This window comes from Gadus chalcogrammus, chromosome 18 (genome assembly GCF_026213295.1).
Source record: "Gadus chalcogrammus isolate NIFS_2021 chromosome 18, NIFS_Gcha_1.0, whole genome shotgun sequence".
NCBI classification, from domain to species: domain Eukaryota; kingdom Metazoa; phylum Chordata; class Actinopteri; order Gadiformes; family Gadidae; genus Gadus; species Gadus chalcogrammus.
Window position 1 is genome coordinate 5145924 of NC_079429.1, and position 23641 is coordinate 5169564.

At 48.0% G+C, this 23641-nt stretch overlaps 1 protein-coding gene and 1 pseudogene across 1 annotated transcript in view; both read right to left on the reverse strand.

The window, feature by feature from the left end:
* The window catches only part of LOC130371756 (C-Jun-amino-terminal kinase-interacting protein 4-like), a 40556-nt gene extending 25981 nt beyond the window's left edge, over positions 1 to 14575 (reverse strand). Inside the window, exons 1-3 of the mRNA XM_056577618.1 lie at positions 14080 to 14575; positions 3326 to 3446; positions 118 to 188 (exon numbers count right to left, since the gene is read on the reverse strand). Of these exons, the coding sequence (XP_056433593.1) occupies positions 118 to 188; positions 3326 to 3446; positions 14080 to 14379 (492 nt within the window). The 5' untranslated portion in view covers positions 14380 to 14575. The remainder of the gene's footprint in view (positions 1 to 117; positions 189 to 3325; positions 3447 to 14079) is intronic.
* A 287-nt stretch (positions 14576 to 14862) lies between these two features.
* Positions 14863 to 23171, reverse strand: LOC130371174 (diacylglycerol lipase-beta-like; annotated as a pseudogene).
* Between the last annotated feature and the right edge of the window lie 470 nt (positions 23172 to 23641).

Consider the following 23641-nt stretch of genomic DNA (forward strand, 5'->3'; position numbering starts at 1 on the left):
CGATCCTAGTTACTACATTTTCTAATTACTGTAGAATATATATTGTTCAAGTGGCGGGAAACCATCTTCCAGAACATTGTGGGAGATCTGGACAATATGTGTTTCTTTCCAGCATACCTCTGTGTGTCTCTGGTGTAGGGATGTAAACTCCTTCTTTAGCTCGGCCTCCCTCTCCTCTAGTCTGTTAACTGGAAGAGGGAGGGGGGGGGAGGAGAGAGGGGGAGCGGAGTGGGAGAGAGAGAGACACAGAATAGTAAACAACAATTTAAAAACACTGAAAGCAAATCCCATTGAAAAGGAATTAAGTAACCAGCGAATAAAAATGGACATCTAGCATAAAATACATTGTATGATTATGGAGGTATGACCATCAGGAAATTCTCTGTGACGAAAGCATTGACAACAAACGGTTCCTTTATTTATGGAGAAGAACGATAATTGTTCAGGTTAAAATGATGATCAAATCAACAATTCCTTCCTTAGAATTCGAGTTGCTGTGGCCCCTTTCTACCTGCTGTAATACCAGTTCACGTCCACTAGGGGTCCTCAGTGCTACGATAAAAGGCCTCCCCAGCAAACCAGATGGAGGACCACAGGCCCTCACACCACACCACTATGCAACAGTTCAAACCAAACAATGGCTCAAGAAAAAGTAATAAACAAAGAAAGTCAGTCAGTCAGTCAGTCAGGTCAGTCAGTCAGTCAGTCAGTCAGTCAGTCAGTCAGCCTGCCTGCCTGCATTTGTTCAGGGCCCCGTCAAATAAATGGGGAGTAACCCAAAGACCTAATCTTTTACATTATCACTAATTAATAAAACCAAATTGCACAGGGGCGAAACACAGGTCCCCACAATGACATCTTTATCCGTCATTTTAACACACAGCATCCATACTATAGCACCCTGTGTGTAACCATCACTTTAGCGATCGGTCAACATGGAGTCAGAGCTACTGGACTGTGACAGAAGCTAAACTCAAGCTAACCATGCGTGTCAATCGACCTGGATATCAACAGGTGGCGAAGATGGGAGGGAAAGAAAAGTCATTTTAGACCCGTTTGTCGAAACTCGAGACTCAAGAAAAGCATTTAACACACGAGCACAGAGCGAGTTAAGCACACACACTAAGAACTGTACTCCTGAGGATTTTGGACTCAATCTAATGAATAAAGGCACTTCATGATTATGCTGAGAATCTGGGTTATAGGTAAAACTAATTGGGTTAGGCACCAGGTTAGGAGAGGGGCTTAGCAGTTAAGTACCAAGTATTAAGTTCTGAGAGCTTATTTTATGTCAGCACTGAGCTGTCGCCAAGTCTCTCGTTTTCATGTTTTTGTATTAATCTGCTTAGTCACTCGTGGATGAGGCCACGACTTATGAAGCTTTGTGCCGTGTTTACATGCAACACGTAGACGTACGCATTCTCTGAAGCTCTGGTGGGATGAACATGACGCAGAGAATATAACGCGTGTTCAACATGAACCTGACAAACAGAATATAATGTAGGATAACATGAATATGACAGAGAATAATAATGTGGGTTTAACATGAACATGTTAGAGTGAATATAATGTGGGTTTAACAAGAACATGAAAGAGAATATAATGTGCGTTTGACATTACAGAGAATATAATGGGTGTTTAGACGTTTGGAGTGAGCGTTGAGATTTTTGCGGTCCCGTTCATGTTTACCCGCCACCCAGCGGAGCAAGGTTATGCCTGAGCTATCACACATGTGTGCCACTTCTGCAAAACACTATTTTAAAAACCTTTTCACAAAAAACCCAGAGCGAATGAGGAAGCAAACCCACGCCGGGAATTGTAAAAGAAATTGAAACCGCTGAGAAATTCAACGTTTTCTGTGGAGCTCTGTGTGTGTTTTGCTCGGCCGATGAGACAGAACAGGCAGTCACACGCGGCCGTGCGCTGTGCAGTCACACTCACATCATGTGGGTTTAGTGGTTAAGACTCTGTAAAGCATCACACATTACCCCGGCGGGAGTCCTCAACTAGGGCTGCTCGGTTATGGAAAAATAATCATAGTCACGATTATTTTGGTCAATAGTGAAATCACGATTATTATACACTTTGTAACTGAGAACTTTGAAATTTTCGCCTTAAAAAAATACACAAAAGGGTCAAATAGAAAATGTTCAAATCTAAAATAATGTACAGATATGTATCCAGCTGTTCTATATAACATTTAATAAAAAAAATAAAAAAAAGAGAACTTGATTATATTAGTTTGCGATCGTTTTGACGCTATAATCGAAATCGCGATCAAAATTTGATTGATCGCCCAGCCCTAACTTCAACTCACTCCGGCTCACCCCCAGTGTCGCGTGTTCAGAAAGAAGTGCTCATATAATCCACAATATTATGGTTACAGTCAAGTATTATAGTCCTTGTGTTAAGTCCCACAGCCAAACAGAGTAAACGTTATCTCTCAACATGTTGGTCTAGACTCTAGAGTGACTCCTCTTTCCTCCCACTGGGGTCTTTCTCAGGTATCACTGACGTCTGTCCCACCCTCCCAGCTGGACCGTAGCGCGTTCCGCTCTAAGTATGGCGGGGAGGAGATGGGAACCTGGACTGGTGTGATGTCCAGGAGTCACGGCTGTTAAGAGGCCGTTAAACCACATCAGCCTCGGAGGAAGAGGGAGGCAGAGGCACTGATACGGCCTGAGTCGTGAGGCCTGCCAACACTGGCGGTGCTGCTCAGCCGGTCCTGCTGGTTTGGGAGAGCGTTGAGAGCACTGTTCTCTTCCGCCAAAGTGTTGGTCTGGAGACACACCACGTCACACACCACGACTTCTCTCTATTACTAAGAGCCCCGCAACCACACTCACACATCGATGCAAGAGGCGTTCAAAACGAGAGCATCGGCACCCAGACCACTTGCAGTCGGCATGAACCCATCACAAGGCTCAACCAGCAGAAATGAACACGGACCGCTTGCGTGGCACCACGCATTCAGAGGATAGCTCCCCACAGTGGTGCAGGTCTCAGGCCTTAAAGGGCTCCATGCGTTTGTGTGAAGTTGAAGTTAGTTGGTTTGTATGCTGCAGTATTTGCCAGGTCTCTCTTAAAAAAGAGACGTTGATCTCAATGGGACTTTGACCTGGTTAAACAACGGTTTAATACCAAAAAATTAAAATACCTTGCATTCACTATTGGTCTTTGCTTGCCACATGTTGACCTTACCAACATGTTAACGTTGGAACACAAATACAGGCTGAACGGATTGGAAACATGAGTGACGTGAGTGAGTGAGTGTGTGAGTGGATGAGTGTAAGGCTGAGTCAGGGGAGGGGGGGGGGGGACTTACTCTGGTCTGCGTAGTTCCTGGCCTTCAGCTCCATCTGACGCGTGTGAGACTCCAGCAACACCAGACGACTCTGCAGCTCCTTCTTTTCTCCATCCTGGGAGTCCTCCAGGACAATGTACCTCTGGAGAACAGGGAGAGAGAGAGCAGGTGTTAAACCCAGAGTCCTCCAGGACATGTACCTCGGAGAGGAGAGAGAGAGAGCAGGCGTTAAACCCTCTGTTCTGAGGCCTCCAGGACAATCTACCTTTGGAGAGGGAGAGAGCCTTCTACCCACGTCTTTCGTGCGCAACATGAACTCAACGGGTGATTTATAGCGTGACGAGAGGGGAGAATGTGACACACCTGCGCGGAACCCAAATAGGTCACTTCCTCTTTCTATCATCAGTCCAACCTCTCTGACCCTGGGCTTTCCCCAGTGTGAACCGTTAACAGACGTGCTGAGGCAGGTACGTGAGGCCGAGACTGTTACGATTAGAGATGTTGTACCGTTCAGCCGGGCATAATGAACAAGGTTGTGTGAGATCACACTGACACCGAAAGGTCCACCTCTATTGTGGGTGTCATTCAATACCACGTCGCAGTCAACAGGTGGCCAGCACGCGTCTTGGTGAGTGTGTGTGTGTGTCCCTCATGTTGAAAATAGTAAACTGAGTTGGAAATTGTCTAACTCAATGGAAACTGGAGTTAGGACAATGACTTCATTAGCAAGTCTCTAAAATGGACGGACACACACACACACACACACACACACCACACCACACACACACACACACACACACACACACACACACACACACCACACACACCAACACACACACACACACACCACACACACACACACACACACACCACACACACACACACACAGCCTGAAGTTAAATAAGGGCAGCCAACAGTAACCTCACCCCAGACCATGGAAGGCCAGTTTACGGTTAAGACTATCCTAGTGGTAGACAGTGAGTCTATCTCATTCTCTCAGTGTGGGTCCATGTGTTCTCGGGGGTTTTCACAAAGAACAATTGTATGCAGACATGTGGTACAGTCCAGTGATCGCTGAGGGAAATGGTTTGTTCCAGGCTGCTCCCCTCTGCAGCAGCTGTCATAACGCTATATGCACTGCTCTCTCCGTCATGTTACTTATGCAAGGTTTGCATGTGTGTGACAGTGCGGTGCGTGTCATATAATCCACCATATTATTTTATCAGTCAGGTATTATAGTCCTTGTACCAACACACCACACGGGTGTGTGCGTGTGCGTGTCTGTCCGTGTCAGTCAGCCAGGGAAGCGTCTGGCCAGCCCACCTCCCCCCTGACCTGCAGCACTCTCCATTCAGCAGTGAAGTGTGTTGTTGCAGCTTCTAGTGTCGACACTTCAGCACAAATAACAGATAAAAACACAACGCGTCCCTCCCTGAGGGTTGGGTTGAATAAAACATTAAACATTTCGTGTGGCAAAAGACATGCTTATGTAATAATAACTTAAGTGAGGGCAGTAAAGATTGTCTTGGGGGGCCAGTATGTTTCGGACCCACTCTCCCAGTAGAAAAGCATTTTTATGGTTGGTTGAACCCGGTGCTATAAAGAGCAGCAGACCCCCAGGCCTGATATGAACAAAAATATTCATTCAGAACAACAACAAACCAGCTCACATGGGCATCCTCAGTACCACGGGAGGAAGCTGCTTCAGTAGCCCCAGCAGAGACACATTGTTTTCAGGAGTTGGGTTAAAAAAGGTCAAGCTTTGCAGTTCTTGACGCTTTGCAGTTCTTGACGCTATGCTCGGGGCTCATCGGCAGGCGGCCGGCGCTGCAGAAAGTTTCCTTCACGGAGCGCCGCGTGTTCCTCCTCCGGGTCAGAAGTTGTTGGATCAACGCCGGAGGGCCGAAGACTGATCGTCAGCGCCGCCGTCTCATGCGATGGCGTTTGAGGGCACGTCCTCGATACAAACGTTTCTTTCCGGCGCAATATGTACGATGCATTATGGCTACTTACTGGAGAAGTACATTTCCAACATCATTTAATTTAATGAAACTAATGACATTATGTTGTGGCCTCTCCTTAGGAGCTGCTGCTCAGTACTACCATGTACTGTATACTTATTGTATTTTTTACGTCCTGGCACTTAATGTTACGCACTTATGTACGTTAGGGATGCAAACAATTAATCGATTATCGATTAATTGTCGATAAGAGATTACTCGATTAAAATAAATTACTTGCAATTAATCGCATTTTAACCCGTAATTCCCCAACCGTCCACGTGAGGGCGCACTTGACGCCAGACGTACTTGACGCACACGCTGGGAACACAAGCGGGAACACAAGCAAAGCAGTGCCGTGTTCCAATCCTGTACTTCATGAGTATACTTAAAGGAAGTATACTATCCGCACTGGCTACTACCGTTAATTTTTCAAATGTGAGTGCTGTTCCAAATCGAGTACTCCGTGGTGCACTAACCGGAAATTACGATCACGACTGCCGCCGTGGCTCCTCCCCCGCAATAAACATCCGCTTTGAACGGTGAACTATTTACGCCTAGCAGCTATAAAAGCTATAAAAACTATAAAAACTACAAAATGACTCTATTAATGAGGCTATGTGGAAAATGCCCGACTTTGGCTTTGCCTGGCTCCGCCTCTTCTGCTACGTAGCTAAGAAGGCTGCGTTCAGTACGGGAGTGTCCTTCGATCCACACTTCACGATAGCCCGTTTTGAGTACGGCATCCGGGTCCTTGAAGTATACTTCTTTTCGCCGGATCTGAATTGGAGTACTGCGTACTCAAATTTTGGCTAGTAAGTACGGACAGTACGGGTATTGGAACACGGCCGGACAAGACAAACGAAAAGCGGGACACTGACACGATGAAGAGGGCAAAACGGGAGTGCAGTATGGAGCCACTTTAAGTTGGTTAATGACGACCAAAGACGCACAAATGCACAATATGTGGAAGTATTTTAAAGTACAACAACTAAACGACTTCGTTGAATTACCACTAAATGTGTCACATCAGAAGGAAATTCAGCTTCTCAGAAGAAATTGCCAGCTTATCAATTAATCGATCATCGATCTGATAAGATGAAAACAACTATCGATTAATGAATTACTCGATAATTTGCATCCCTAATGTACGTTGTACGTACTTACACTTGAAAATAGTACTTAGCATCGTATCCTAGGTATCCTTTTTTTGTGTATGGAGAAAGAGTTAACCTAACGATTGTTAGTGCTTGGCACTTGGTTCTATGAGCATCGTTACCCGCGACATATTGTTTTTGTACTTTCTTCTGATAAATGTACCTCATTGAAAGTCGCTTTGGATAAAAGCGTCTGCTAAATGCTCATGATGTAAAGATGTACTCTATCCTTCTCCACACCCTAGGAACTCTGATCACAGGAGGAACTGCAATTGGGGAACTGTTTGTGCGTCGCACATACACGTAAAACCATGGTTTGCGTTCAAACGTTACAAGATGTAGATGTCACGTTGTGGACGACCATTGGTTGAGATTCTTTGCAAAACGGCCAGCGGGAAAAACGATATTGTATTAGTATTCAACTCAAAGGACGGGAATTAAATGGCCGCCCCCACAGTAACCAAAACGTAAATGAAATCCTTCATAACTCTTAAATTAAATTAAACTGTCAGTGGGTCTTCACAAAACCAATGGAGATTAACTAGCCACTAAATCTCTAACCAAACAAAGAAATAAATTACATTATGAGAAATATATCAAAATCATTGACCTAGAATGGGGGCTGAACTTTTTGGCATCCAACCAATGCACACTGCACTCCCCAGTAAACAGCTGTTTTATTGACCCCAAGACAGACAGCCGATGGCACTACATTTATCAGGCTTAATCTAACTATTGTAGAGTGATATATCGATCTGATATCGGACCACTAGAGGCAGTAATTCTATTGCCGTCTACAAGAACCTACCTATCCTGACCTACATGTTGATGCATGAGTGCTAGGCTGCAGTGCCATTTGCCTGTGTTGACCATAAACATGTCGAGAGTCATCTCAGTATACCAGAGTAACGTCTGTTCATCTGAGTAGGCCTATACCCACCCAATATACTACAGAGTAACGTCTGTTCATCTGGGTATACCCAATATACTACAGAGTAACGTCTGTTCATCTCAGTGTACCCTATATACCACAGTAACGCAGAGAGGCTAAATGTGTTTATCCACACAACGACAGCACGGCCGTACGACGAACACGAACAGGACGAATAAACGGCGGTTTCTGCCCTCCACAGGGTTTAGTCAGGGGGGCCGTATATCAGCAGCCGGTGGGCCTACAGCCCAGGGATGGCAGGCCAGCTGTAAGCTCAGGTGACCGACCCCCCCCCTGCCCTCCTTCAGGTTCTCACAGAGACACAAGGGCTCCATTCTTTCGGCAGACATCACACAGGACTCGTGGTGCTGATCACACCGAACACGTCTAGGGGCTGCAGTGTGAGGTGCTCTGTGGCCTGGCGACAGGCAGAGGAGAACGCCTTTTAACTGTTGCACATCAACGGTTACGTCTACCTACACCTAAACCTACGACCCTGGAACATCTACAGCTAAAGCTACAAACCTGGAACATCTACAGCTAGAGCTATAACCCTGGAACATCTACAGCTAAACCTACAACATATAAACCTAAATCTACAACATGTACACCTGAACCTACAACATCTAAGCCTAAACCTACAACATCTACAGCTAAACCTACAACCATATAACAACTACACCTAAACCTACAACATATACGCCTGAACCTACAACATCTACACCTAAACCTACAACATTAACACCTAAACCTACAACTTTTACACTAAACCTACAATCCTAGAACAACTCCACCTAAACCTACAACATCTACACCTAAACCTATAACATCTACACACCTACAACATCTACACCTAAACCTACAACATTTGCACCTAAACCTACAATCCTAGAACAACTCCACCTAAACCTACGAACCTACAACATCTACACCTAAACCTATTACATCTACACCTAAACCTGTGACATCTACACACCTAGACCTACAACATCTACACCTAAACGTACAATCCTAGAATATCTACACCCTATCTTAGTTAGGCGCTGGGAGCGTTCCTCCAGAGAACCTGAGGTGCTCAGGGCAGCAGATCAGGCGCTCAGCAGTACTATAAGTCTGGGGGCAAACGTCTGAGATCGGAGGCATTAGGGGGGAGGATGAGAGGAGGCTGCAGAATAGGTCAAAGGTCGTCAGCATTTTAAGCTATTCATCAGATTAGAAATAACTACACAGGACTTCTGCTTGTTTGACTTTGTTTACGGGATGGATTCAAATATCAGAGCTCTGCACTCTGTGCTTTGTGAAATATCACACACACGTCACTGTGTTGAGGTTGTTAATCAAAACAAATGAATCCATCAATGTAGGGATGGCATGTGGAGGGGTGTGTGTGTGCGTGTGCTTGCGTGCGTGTTCTCATGCAAGTCGACTAAGAGCATTAGCATTGCGACAGACAGAAGTCTGTGTACGTTTGTTAACAGAATTAAGAGACCCTCCGCATCAGTGTCAGAGGCCTTCAACTAGCAACACATACATGTCATAGGGTCAGTCTGTACATCAACTGGATTAAAGGAAACACACAGTCTGACCATAGAAGAAGAGAAAGACTTTCCACGCATAGCTTCAATCTAAATGGCTGGTCTTCAAAACACGCTTTCCATTTCAGTTTATAAGGAGTGGACTGGCTTAACACACACACACACACCCACACACACACACACACACACACAAACACACACACACACACACACCACACACACACAACCACACACACACACACACACCACACACACACACACACCACCACACACCTTGTGCTTTATCACATGACGTGGGACACGCATATGATAGCGATCCAGAGAACTAGTGTTTTTGCCTCCTCTCTTCCCCTTCGACTGGTATATAACGCTCCCATTGTCGTCGTCGTCCCCACCAAACACACACACACTCACCCCCTCACACACACACACACACTCTCTCACACTCTTTCCCTCCCTCTCTATTGGCACTTCATTGAGTGTGAGAGAGACACTCTGAGTGTTCTGTGGTTTTTAGCGCTGTTGGGAATCCTAGGAACCAGAGATCAGAAGGCCACTGGAGCCAAATCGGGGGAATTATTTGACCCAAGCTGTAGTGGGGCCTGTGTGTGTGTGTGTGTGTGTGTGTGGTGTGTGTGTGTGTGTGTGTGTGTGTGTGTGTGTGTGTGTGTGTGTGTGTGTGTGTGTGTGTGTGTGTGTGTGTGCGCGCATGCGCACTTATGTGTATGGAATAACTGATTCCAAGAAAATCTTGATTATGGCAATAATCCATGAATTACACACAATAATCTCCTCAATGGCTCGGAGCGAAAGCCGGAGAGACGAGTTAACCATACGGTTAACGGTTTTATACTGCTGGTCACGGCTCCAATAGTAGATATTCTCTTGAATTGTTATAAATCATGAAGCATCTGGTTTTAATAATATCCTACTTTGACAAATTTGGAAAGACTTTGTGATCATGTGAATGATCGTAGAAAGTGTCAAACTGCAACAACAGATAACCCACTACTACTGACGTTTTTCCTGCACGCATGCTGGTCAATTATCCCTCATTTGTGACGGTTCCATTACTAATGTCCTTTATGGTGTCAGTTCAACGCCTCGAAGCAACATTCACACCTAACCCTAACCATGAACCTGATAGTAAAAACCCCCAAAGGAAACCTGGAGTGTTGTGCTCTGCTTCGCGTGCCTGAACTGGAACTTCTCATTTACGTTTAGAGCATTTATCAGACGCTTTTATCCAAAGTGACATACAATAAGTACATTTGTCAGAAGAAGGAGAAATAAAAATATATCGCTGTCGGTACAGTAGAGATGTTCAGAACCAAATTTCGAGCGCTTACAATCGCTAGATTAACCCATTCGCCGTAAACAACTAAGATAGCTAAGACAAGAAGCTATAGGATGCTAGGGTACTATTTTTAAGTGCCAGGACGTACAACACAATGAGTGCTTAAGAGGGTTGTGAGGGGAATAGGGGGGTGGTCAACAGGGTCTCGGTGAAGCCAAGGCCGATCCCGTCAGCTGTAGACCCCCAGATAACCTCTGATCTCACCCCGGGGTCTGACGTCATGCCCCCGGACTATCCCGGCCCGGGACATTGTTGTGAGGGAAGGGCTTCTCCCCACAGAGAGGGATTCCTCCAGGGGGAGAAGGCCGTTTGTCCAGAGGACTTCCTGCCTGGCCCTCTCCCTCTCCCTCTCCCGTCGGTTCGGCCAGACGGAGAGTGAACGAGACGTTTCTTTCAGGAATCACTGATCGATTCCGGTCTGTCATCGTGACATGAAACAGCGGCTTCTGGGTTGAAAAAGCAATTGTCCAATGAGTGCTGCAGGGGGACTAATTAGACAATCAAGTCACGGGCGGGAGTAATGATTAGCCAATCAAGTCACGGGCGGGCCGAACACTGTTCTCAAGCTGTTTTCGAGGTGTGTGTTGTTACCAACTGGGGTAGTAGCAACAATTGCGACGGCTACAGACAAGATGGACGCTGTTTTATGGAGGCTGTTCTAAATCATTTCAAAGTACAGATTAAATCTGGGAAAAAATAAATCATAGTTTGTTTTTATTTCGCTCCGCTCTACTGTTATGACCCCGGGCCAAACCACTACGTTGGCAGGCAGGCCTCGGCAGTGAGCTGGTGACCTATACAGACATTATGAGTCATGAGTCAAACCGCCCGACCAAACAGGAGCCACCACAGCTCAGACCATCCTGTAATATGCGCCTGGTCTATAGTCCACCAGGCTGAGCCCAGATCACCGCTGAGATGATTCAACAGGCGTGGAAGAAGCGTCCCACATGAGGACGGGCCCGCCCTGTTCAGGGAGGGGGGGGGGGGGGAGTGGGCAGGGAGGGACATGATCATACATTCACGTGACTAACCAGTGTGGGACAGTATGGTGAGTGAACTGTCATGCATTCCTCTAGATAGAGCCAGCGTGTGTGTGTGTGTGTGTGTGTGTGTGGGTGTGTGTGTGTGTGTGGTGTGTGTGTGTGTGTGTGTGTGTGTGTGTGTGTGTGTGTGTGGTGGTGTGTGTGTGTGTGTGTGTGTGTGTGTGTGTGTGTGTCAAATGCACCCTTGCTTCACAGCGCTCTGAGCTAAGAGGGGCCGATGGAGTCTACCCTGACAGGAGTCTTTCTTTCTGGGGTTAGCTGGTTGGTGGTTCCCCAGGACATGCATGTTAGTGTGCATGACGTTGGCGTGTAATGCATAGCACGGATACACAATGCGATTCTCCCAAGACGACTCTGTCTGCTTATAAATCACAGAATAGGTTGTGATGACACGACAGAGCTGCAAAATCCAACACCACAAAGTATTTTTCATTTATTTTTAACTCCCCGCAATTTTAAAAATACATTTAGTTTCACTTTCTGTGCAGTTGCTTTGTAAAAACAATACAACCTTATTGTTGTACTATTATATTATATATTACAATGTCAAATTATGGATGACAATTAAAGGCTGACTGAATACAAACACTATGATTCCAAAAGATTTACAAGCGGCTTGATCAGCAAGGCTCACTGTTCAGCCAAAGAATTGTAGCTGAATGGAACTCACTCCCTGAGAATGTGATCATGAGTAATAGTATGAACTGTTTTAACTCAAGACGACCGCTTCTGGTGTAACCAACAGCATAAGATACTGTTATTTTATCATTACAATTACAATTAGGGCATTTAGCAGACGCTTTTATCCAAAGCGACTTACATGTGTTAATACACACATTGACACACCGACGGCAGAGCCAACCATGCAAGGCGACAGCCAGCTCGTCAGGAGCAGTTAGGGTTAAGTGTCTTGCTCAGGGAGGGACACATCAACATTCAGCTAGGAGGAGCTGGGGATCGGACTAGCAAGTATTAAGTTGTTTTATACAGTTAAGACCGGAAAACAACAGTCATCGTGACTCCATATTCCGTATATACGGTATCAAGGTATCAAGGTATAAAACAATCAACGGTCTAAATTGTTTTCGTCTGTAAAACCCCACCCTGGAAACGTTCCAGAAGTTGGCAAAGATGTGAAAGCATCGGTCGACCATATGCATCCCTCACCCCGCCCAGTGTGAATTATTAACCGACACCCTGTGGCCCATTCCGCATGTGGCGTCGGGAGGGGTTAACGCCGTCCCCACCGCGGGGCTGAAGACCTGAGGTGGCTCGACAACCATCCCCCTGTGTCTCTCCACCTGAAGGAGAGTTCCCAGCGGCCGCAGCCACAGGGAATCCTCCCATGTCCAGAGCCAGGGCAAGGCTGTTATCGGTGGTAATGCTGTCAGCGTCTGCCCTGGCCTGCTAAAACCAACGGCTGCTTGGCTGGGACCTTTCTGGTCGGCAGGAACACAAACACTTCGCTGGTGACATTACTCGTATGGTGGATCAGAGAGACGTTTTGAGAGAGTGACTGATGCTTGTTTTTGTGATGCAGCAAGATGTGTTAAGGATGAGGTTATTGCTAAAAAGGAGTGTGTGAATAAGCGCTCACTGCCCGCCATGTTTGACTCAGAATAGTCTTTGAGGAGACAGGAGCTGTCTTGCATTAAGCATCGTTTGTAGCCTTCATACGTTTGGTCATACGTTTGCATATTAACTTTTGAATGCCTGAATGCGTCATGGTGGTGATATTGAATTGAATGAAACTGTCACATTTCGGAGTTGAATCGGCATTCCTTCCCAATTGTTGAACTCTATGCTTTTGAATAAATGTAACTTTTATTTGTTTTTCAAAAGAAAACAACAGTTTTGAGACCAGCGATGGGTCGGATTTGAAACCCATCTCTGGTCCGGGAACCAGTGGGACCAGTGACGCCACAGTGGACGCTCTGACCAGTGACACCACATTGGACAACTCTCTGACCAGTGACACCAGTGGACGCTCTGCTCTGACCAGTGACACCCCAGTGGACGTTCATAAGAGCCCTTATCCTGCTGATTCCAGTCGTGGTGTTTGACTGGTGTGTGAACAGTGAATACAAACTGTGCCCAAGAACGCAAAGTTAAGCAAAGCTGGAACTCTATAGTCTCTTTAGTAGAAAACTAAACTAACAACGGTATATTAACTGCGTAGACAGCATATTAATACAAGTAAAGATTACGCCTATTATTATTAATATGCTTATAATATGGACTAAAAGAAAACTTGCAAATTCATCTTTTCCATGAGCATCACAAAATAGTTATACCATGAGCATTAAAAGATTGACCTATTTGGCATTAGTTTAGAGATCAACTGTGGGAACGGACAAGGCTGCAGAATCAATGCAAAAACAGGAGATGCATTACGACGTGCAGGTGTTCATTGTGAATACGCAAAAAGTTTAGTTTGAATTTCAAAGGAGTCGGGCACCCCATTGCAGATGTCCATCAGACTGTAGTGCACAGAGGCTGCACTCGGCCGCAACAGTAGAGACACCCCGCTGATTTTCATGCATTCTCACACCAACCAAATCCCACATTAACACAGGGAATAGATTGTTACAAAACTATGCTAAGACCCAAAGAACCCGTTCGTGCACCCACTCAGTACAGAGCTGGAGCAGCAGTACCAGACGGTCAATGGCCTGCAGAAGGGACTCATGTTCCGTGTCCAGCGACTCCTAACGACCGACACACAACACGGGGTCCGGGTCGACCTTACCTCTTCGGTGTGCTTCCGAAGGGCTTTCTCTCGCTCGTACTGTGTCACCAGCTGCTCGTTGTCCTCCTTCAGAAGCTCCAGCTCCACTTCGTGCTCCTGGTTGATGGAGAACACCGAGTCCAAGTTCTCCAACACGGCCACCACAAGCGGCATGAGCTGCTTCACCACGTCCTCGTCGTAGCGGCCGATCAGCCGCTCGAACTCCTGGTAGATGGAGCTGGCCAGACCCGAGACGCGCTCGGACATCATGTCCGAGGCGCCCGAGTCGTCCTGGTACAGCACCACGTCGTCCAGCTCCATTTCCTTCCCCTTCGCTTCAGTCCGTTCGGACCCAGCTAACGGGTTAGCCGAAGCTCTTCGGCTTCACCCCCCTCCTCTGAGCTACTTTAGGGACAACTCAGTGATCTCCCTGGGATATAAGTTCAGCAACATGTGTTGAGAAAGCCGCGCTACGTTTCAGGACCGCTCGTATAGCGGTGCGCACAGGGGACGGCGGTGGGGGGCCGCCTGGGGAGGCTGGTCTGGGCGCGCTAGCGGAACTGGAAAGTCTTAAGTTGGCTCCTCTTCTCCCTGTTGCTGCGACTCCGCCGGAGCTCCTGTTGATGGGCTGGCCTCTGACGTCACGGCGGACCTCCTGTCGATGGGCTGGCCTCTGACGTCAGTGGCCCTCCTTCCAGTCCAGCACTGCGCCTGGGAGGGACGGACTCGACGGGCTGAACTTGGTGATCGGTTCAGTACGCCATGGGACGACCCCCACCAAATCCCGGTTTTGGATTATTGTAACTTTGAATAACACACGACATACGGGAAAAAAAAGTATTATATTTCATAATTTGGTTTTACACGTTTTTGTAAAAAAAAAAAAACATCGAGGCTGAAATATGTGTGATGTTTATTCATTTGCATTTTTTTCTCAGATCTGAAAACTTGTGCATACATCTCAGGAGTCCGAGTTTCTAACAACTGATAAAATGTCCACAGCCTTCCACAAGTACAGGATATCATATTACTATTTTACATCCATTGTTCTAAGCAAAAAAAGTGGGCTGCAATGCATGCTCCGTTGTAAACCTACACTGAAATGTAAACCCGTCACGTTTATAGAATTTGGATCAAACACTCAGTTATTTTTTCTCTGCGATGCATTAGGCACTAAAACACCCTGATTTTTTTTTAAGACATTCAAACACGAGACAAAACCACAGGAACCGAGGAACACAAGTCCATGCGTTGGCAAGCTAATATCCTCCCCCTCATCTTGCAGGCATCTGCGTGGGTGTGGAGGTCCTGCGGGCAGCTGAGCTGTGGTCGCAGCATGTGGTGGATGTGCCTGCGAGGTGCACGAGTCTCTACCAACACTACAGCACTCACACACAAACATTAAATTAAAGTGATAACACTTAAAAGTGCAGTTAAACTGCATGGCTAAGCGAACACTGCTGTACACAGCGCACAATCAATGCCCACGCCACGTGGCAAGGTATTATATTTTTTTTCACCTGCTTAGAATTGGCTGTTGAATCATGAATACATTAAATTTAAAATGGAAAAAAACTAAAAAGTGCGAGTCAAACTCAGAGTTCAGGGAGTTTAAAATGAGTGCTCCGTCAGACCCGTCCTCGTGGGGGAAAATCAGGTTTGCCCAGAAGTTTGGGCGACAGGTTCAGACTCATTCCTGCCGTACATCCATGCAACCGCTCCCTGACGTCCCTGGAACACGGAGAGCAGAGTTCAAATCCCTCTGGCTCTGGGGAAGGAAAGCCTGGGGCCGGATCCGTAAGGAACAGGAAGGGCCCCGACGCTGGGGCCCGTGGAATGGGCGGGGCCGGGGCGGGGCGGGGCCAGGGTGGAGTTGGAGACCCAGGAAGAGTTTTTTCTGACCCCAAAGAAAACCGGACAAAACCAGGGGTCTCGATCGAGACGGCGTCGGGCCACGGGGTGGCTTTCAGATGACGTAGTGGTGGTTGTTGCCGAGTGACGAGGAGGATGGGCAGAGGTTGAAGGGCCGGTCGGCGGTGAGGCTGCGCAGCGCACGGAGCACGGCGTCCGGCATGTGGTCGGCCATCATCCGGGGGCTGATGAGGACGCTGCGGAACGCCGCCTCGCTGGACCACTCGGCACGGTACCGGACCTGGGCGAAACAGGACCTGGGGGGGAGGAGGTGGGGGAGGAGAGGGGAGGGGGAGGGAGGAGGAGGAGGAGGGGAGGAGAGGGGGGGGGGAGGAGAGGGGAGAGGGGGAGGGAGAAGAGGAGGAGGAGGAGAAGATGGGGGGGAGGGGGGGAGAGGAGGAGGAGGAGAAGGAAGAGAGAGGGGGAGGAGGAGGAGGAGCAGAGAGGGGAGAGGGAAGGAGAGAGGGAGTAGGAGGGAGGAGGAGGAGGGGAAGGGAGGGAAGAAGGAGAAGGAAGGAGGGAGGAGGAGAAGGAAGGAGGAGGAGGGGAAGAGTAGGTGGGGAGGAGGAGGAGGAGAAGGAATGAGGGAAATGGAGGGAGCAGGAGGGAGCAGGAGAGAGAAGGAGGGAGCAGGAGGGAGAAGGAGCGTGGTTAATGTTTTACTATCTTCTCGTTGGCTCCTTGTGGGTGTCAGACTCTACTCCAGCCCCAGGCTCTAGCCACCTGCGGGAGGGCCCGTCCTCCGTCAGGTACAGCACGCGGCGGGCAGGAAGAGGGGCAGGTGGGTGGCGGCGTGGGCGGGGGAGTCGTCGGAGGCCAGGCTCTGATAGGACGTGGAGTGGCGCACCAGCAGAGACTCCTCCCCCAGGAGCGGCTGGCTCAGCTCCTCCTCCAGCCGCTGGTGCTCCAGCTCCGTGGGCGAGTCGTCGGGCTCCCCCCCGAACACCTCGTACCAGCAGCCCTGCAGCAGGATACGGTACTGAGGGGGGGGGGGCACACACACACACACACACACACACACACACACACACACACACACACACACACACACACACACACACACACACACACACACACACACACACACACACACACACACACACACACAGGGAGAGAAAGTCAGCTGACAGGACTAAAGTACAGCGAATGGTTTTGTTCTATTGGGATTAAATAATTTATTCAATTCCAGTTTTGATTTGGATAATAATCACCTGTTGATGAACTTCAACTAGCTCTATTTGCATTTCAACATACATTAACACATATGTTTTACATTTCTAAATCAGTTTTGTTAAACTTTGGTATAAATATGCTGTTAGAGAAAACAAACTAAAAACTAAATGAATTGTAATCCTTCATAGTGGATGTGTGTGCTATGGGGTTTGGAGGAGTCCTCACCTTTGGTTTGTTGCAGTTTGACACCATTTTGAGGATTCTCCTCTTCAAGTCTTCCATGTTAGGAATGCTGAGTCTGTTTCCAACACATGGAGCAAGACCAAGCATGAAAAGGATGGATATAACACACACACACACACACACACACACACACACACACAGTGGGGGGTATGCCCAGATTATGCTCTCATGCTCACCTGGGCACTAGGTCCTTCCCCAGCACAACAGAAACCACAAAGTCCTTTGAATAATCGGCCAGGGCTTTACTGCAGGAGGAAACGAAAAGAGGCATTAGAGACAGTTACCTCTGATGTCTAACATTACAGTATTATTACATTACCTCGCCAGGCTGAGCTTTCTGCGAGGTTCACAAACTAACAGGTTTAGTGTTCCGGAGACACGACTGTTTCTACATGAAGGTAAAGGTCTAAAGGTTTCTACATTTCATAAGCATAAGGCCCAATCCCATTTCTACCCCTTACCCCTTCAAAACAAGGGGGAGGGGTAAGGGGAAGGGGTAAGGGGTAGAAATGGGATGGGGCCTATGTCAGCCTGTAACTCCAGTCAGCCGAGTGGAAAGTTCACCTCAGCAGTCCCCTGGTGGCGAGAAGGCGTAGCACTGCAGGTTGGGGAAGGAGTGACGCAAGAGGACGGCCAGCAGAGAGGCGGTGCCCCCCTCCCAGGCTGTGGCCGGTAATGACCAGCTTGTACTCCTGGAGACGCAGAGAAACAACACCAAACACACGACGTCATCACCGGGGCCCACATGAGTCATCGGACGTTATAGCGGCCTACATGGAAAAAGAAAGTTGAAAATCGAACTGCAACTTTTTTTCGCGTTTAGCAGATGCTTCTATCCAAAGAGTCTTAAAACAAGTCAGTTTGTCAGAAGAAAGAGAACCAACGACATATCTCTGTCGGTACAGTAAGGATGTTCATAGAACCAAGTGGCAAGTACTAACAATGGCTAGGTTAACCCATTCCCCTTATACAATGAAGATAGGGTAAGGGTTAGGATAAGATGATACACAATGCGAGTACTATTTTTAAGTGCAAGGACGCACAACATACGATAGGTACGCACTTTAATTAACAACTAACCAAATTGCTCCATGAGGAATAACTAAGTGTAAAGGGTTATTTAGTACGAGGCGACTCAGTGAAGCAGTGGAGTAAAGAACAGAGGCGGTTGATCTACGGTTCATTCAGCGTTCATCAACAGGTCCTCTGTGGTGGGTCGTTACCGGGGCGATGGCGAAGGCCTGGTTGAGGATGCCGTCGTTGACTAGCTTCCTGTAGATGTAGCGGGCGGCCTGGGACATGCCCTGCATGGAGCGGACAAACATAGCATTAGTATCCGAGTCTCACTCCATGTCTCTCTATCTCCCGCTCTCTGTCCGTCGCACGCACTTCATGGATCCAATCGCCGTCAGTTCCACTCTCCATACGTCTCTCACTACGCCGTCTCGCCATCGGTCTCTCATCCTTCATCTGTCTATGTATATCTTTATGTCTCTGTCTGTGTCACTCTGTCAGTCTCCATATCTCCATATGCCACACCTCTCCATACGTTGCTCGAACAACTCCTATCTCAATCCCATCTCAATCCTCCATCTCTCTCTCCCTTTATACATCTGTCTCCATCTAAATCCTTCACCCCCGGTCCTCTCTGCCCATCCCCATCCCTATCGGTCTCACTATGACCAAGCCGCCTCTGCTTTGACCAGGGGCCCGCGGCCCGGGCGTGGGCTCACCTTGTGGGCGTAGCAGGTCCCAGAGACCCCGTCCACTGGCAGGTTCTCACAGTCGGCCGACAGGTCTGTGAGGACGTCCTACAGAGAGGGGCACAGGACGTGAGCCGGTCGCTGAGTTAGAAGACAACTACTAGCGACAGTCGAGTACAAAATTAAATAAAAACAACGGTATCCTATTGAATAGTGAGCTACAAGACTACAGCAAAATAGTATAGTAAGAAAGTCGAAGCATATAGAAATGAGCAACGCCTTTTCTGTGAGTGTTTTCTATGTTGTGGTGGTGTGGTGGCAGGGTAGATGAGGTGGGACTCACCTTTAGTGACAGCGTTCCACGGACAGCCACCAGTATAGCTTCCCTCTTATGATCCAGGGCCACAAAGAAGGGGATCTCGTAGATCTGCAACACATCGCGTACATTGGTCACTGGTCATTCATTATGGTGTTTGACTTCTGTGAAATAGTTACAATCCCATAAATAAAAAACAAAAAAAACAAGTTCAGTTATACAAGTTGAGATTCACAGTTCACAAAATTCACATAACTGAGATAACTGCTACTGAACATGGATTTACACTTGTGACCATGTCATTTGTCAAAAAGACTTTATATGCAATCTTATTTTCCTGAGTGTATTCCAAAGTGTATTCCCTTCACGTGATCCATTTGGATGCTCTGTTGGGACAGCAGACCCAAGGAGGGCCGCCCGTTCCAGCTCTCGCCCACCTGGTTGTGGAAGCTGACGTAGATGAAGTCCCTGTAGCCCAGGCCAGTGCTGAGCAGCACGGAAGAAGAGAAGTGACAGCCCAGGTGATCTCCACCCACGATGTCGTACTCCGCCGCCTGGCTCCTGCAGCTGAACGCACACCATGCCAACACACACACACACACACACACACACACACACACACACAACACACACACCACACACACACACACACACACACACACCACACACACACACAAACACACACACACACACGCTGTTAAAAAGCCACGTCAAAAGTACACCCATCCATCTTCTTTTATGTTGATGTTTGTTTGTCGATTATTAATACACTGAATCTGTTGAACTGTGAACAATCGTTGCAATTTTGCGTCCGTTTCCCTGACATGCATCTCAATGAACGCTATTGACCACCGGTTTACCAGTCTCCGCTGAGCTTGCAGGGGCCAGTGAGGGGGTTGGAGTAGATGTACATGGGCCAGCCTATGCCGCGGCAGCGAACTGCATGCAGTGGGCGGCCTGCCCAGCTCCACCTCCAGTTCGGCCTCCTGCAAGCACAGGGACGCAGGACATGTGGTCAAACATCATGAGCTGAATCCCACCGGTGATACGGCGCTGAAACATTGCCGTACCAAGGATAATTATGTTAAATAAATACATAAATATGAGGTTGCAAAATATTTCGGTGGATGCATTCCGTGTGGACTCAAGTTGTTCTAACTTGTAAACGGATGAGCTTAAAAAAACATAACCAGTCTGACGTTGTTACTACTGTTAATAAACCCCGGATACCAAAACCACAGTGACCAGTACCAGTCACATGATGAGGCTGGCAGTCACACTCTTACAATGGGGGAGGAGGGGCTATGGGCCAGAATGTCGTCCGGATCTCGGTGGTGCGCCATCTTGTCTTGCTCCTGGTGAAGTAGAGCAGTAGCCAGCCCAGCCGCAATGTCACTGGGCACCAGGTCTGTGTCCTGTTATCACACAACACACACAAGCAGAGAATGGAAGCATATGAAATGTTATGTAATCAACAGTTAAATAAATAAAAAGGAGACAGACAGACAGACAGAGACAGAGAGACAGAGTGACAGAGACAGACAGACAGACAGAGACAGAGACAGACAGAGAGACACACAGAGAAAGAGACAGAGAGACAGACAAAGAGAGAGAGAGACAGAGACAGACAGAGAGACAGAGACAGACAGACAGACAGAGAGACCGAGAGAGAGAGAGAGAAGGGTACAGAGGGAGAGAGAGACAGTGAGAGAGAGAACCAGAGTCCCACAGAGAGATGTTTTCCTCACAGAGAAGAAGCCGCTGACGAGCTGAGCGATGCTGGAGAAGGCCGCCCGGTGGCTCTCGTCCTGCGGCAGGCAGCAGCACAGCAGGCGCAGCCGGCTCTCCCACACCTGGGTGGCCACCGAGCGCGCCGTGGACAGGAACTGGCTGCCCTCGCTGCTCTCCAGGTCCCGCACGCCCAGCTGCTCCTGGGCGGGCGGCCGCGGCCGGGAGTCGCCCAGCGGGTCGAAGACAAACACCACGCCCAGCCCCGTGGAGAGCAGCAGGATCCAGCTGCAGGAAGCACCACAGTCAGGGTACGAGTGTCGCATTTAAGTCTGCCCCCCATCAGACTGCAGTACCGCTAAAAGACTCAAAGGTTTCATCGCGGCAATGTGTTGTTATTATTAAAACACTATCTGTATTAATAATGCAGATCTGTGAACAATCATTGTATTTCTGCATCAGTTTTTCAAGAAACGGATCAAAATGAATATTAATAACCACCGGTTTGCCAGTCTCAGCTCAGCTTGTATCCGCCTGTGAGGGGGTTGAAGTAGACGTACATGGGCCAGCCGTGTCTAATCACAAGACCCTTTACTTCTGAGGTCAGCTTGTGTGTTGTGCGTCAGGCTATGCAAGGATAAATATTTGTTGCTATCTAGAAAAATAAGGTCTAATATTATTTGGGGAAATAGTTTCCGCTGTCGAGTTCGGATGAGCCTACCTCGCTACGACCGCAGCGATGACGGCCCCCACCGTGGCGGGGTCGCAGCCTTGGCTGTCAGCCGACCAGATAGCCCCGAGACACGCCCACACGATCTCCGGGAGATAGAGCAGCGCTCGCAGGTACACCAGCACCGGGATGGACCGCCTGGGGCCCGGGTTGGTAATGGTACCTGGGGAAACCAAAAGCCTTTCTCTATAAAACGCTGTAGACTTTGGATCCGCTTTGGCAACGGGTCAATAAGGGAAGGTCTTTAGGAACTTGGAAACAAATTGTGCCGTTATGCATCCTGACAGCCACGGGTTTCTCACCTTGAGCACTGACGTAGATGATGGCACACAGCGACAGGATGACCAGAGCGAGTAGGACCAGCAGCACCACCAGGTAGCCGTGAAGCACCCCCCCGCCGGGGCAGTCGAAGCTGCCTTTGTGCAGGCTGTACAGGACGAGGGTTCCGATCCACCTGAGGGACGACAGTGAACGGGTGCGTTTGAGTTTGAAAGGTTGGGACGTGTGAACGTCCATAATGATTGTCCATCCATTTGTAAAGGACATGCATAAACCATCAGACGAGGATTTGTTTTTACAACGAACCAGATCACTCGGAGGAACAGCTCGAAGGCCCCGGGCAGGACGAGGTCGTCGCTGGCGATCCCCCACCGGCGACCGAAGGCCACCATGCCCGGCATGATGAGACTGAGGTACTTCGCTGTTTAGAGAAACAGATGTGGCCGACAGTCAGCAAGACGGTCCATCATCTACTCAACTCCATTCTACTCACCATAAAGGTCAAATATCTACTGTATGTCCAACATGGACTCTAGTCTATTGTACTCCCCATGAGGGTCTTACATCTACTCGCAATGCAGGTCTAATAACTACTGTATGTCCAACATGGACTCTACTCTAATCACCATGTAGGTCTTACATGGACTCTACTCACCCTGCAGGTGTAACAACTAGTCTCACTTACGTGCAGGTTTTCAAACACTGTGGCGAAAGGGGTTGAGCTGATGTCTTTCACCCACTAAAGGTTATATGCCTTCGGTACGTCATCACCAGAACCACATTATCAGATCGATATCCTTATCGATATCGAGCATCCACGTACCTGGGCGTTCCTGTTAGCCAGTTAGCTAGCATCGGTTCTTTTAATAATCTCATCAATGTATTATATAAAGACAAACCAATCCAGACCCTGACCTGTTTGTGCCGGGTGCGGTTACATCGTCCTCGGGGTTGTGTAACCTAGAGCTGAACCGGGGCCATGGTAATCTGTCCTGTTAGCAGCCTTGCGTGACTGTCTTGTTGTTTTGTGGGCCGGATGCTCGCTTGTTGTGGTTTGTTTTGCTGAGCCGAGCTGCGGTCCGCTCTCAGCGGTCCGCAGACAGCACGGATCTCTGTGAATAGTTCCGCTTAAAGGGAAAAAACATGTTTCATGGAAAACCTTTCAGTAACTAAAATAAACATGTTAATTCAAAACAGCGGCGTCCCCTTTGATATATGATGCATAACAGCACAAAAAAACGCTGAATATCTTGAATACGAATCTAAAGATTGGACAGCATTTGGTTCAGGAGTAAATACAAATATGGATATTTTGTGTTGTACAAACTATCTGTACTAAATATTTAAAAAATCTTCGATTCGTATGGAAAGGAGGCATGCAACTCATTAGATGGGCGTTCCTCTTACAACTGTCACTTGGGTGATTCATTGGTGTCTCCTTGGGTGTAATTACACACAGCGCCACGGCATGTCACTGTCCCCACCCTTACACATTTTATT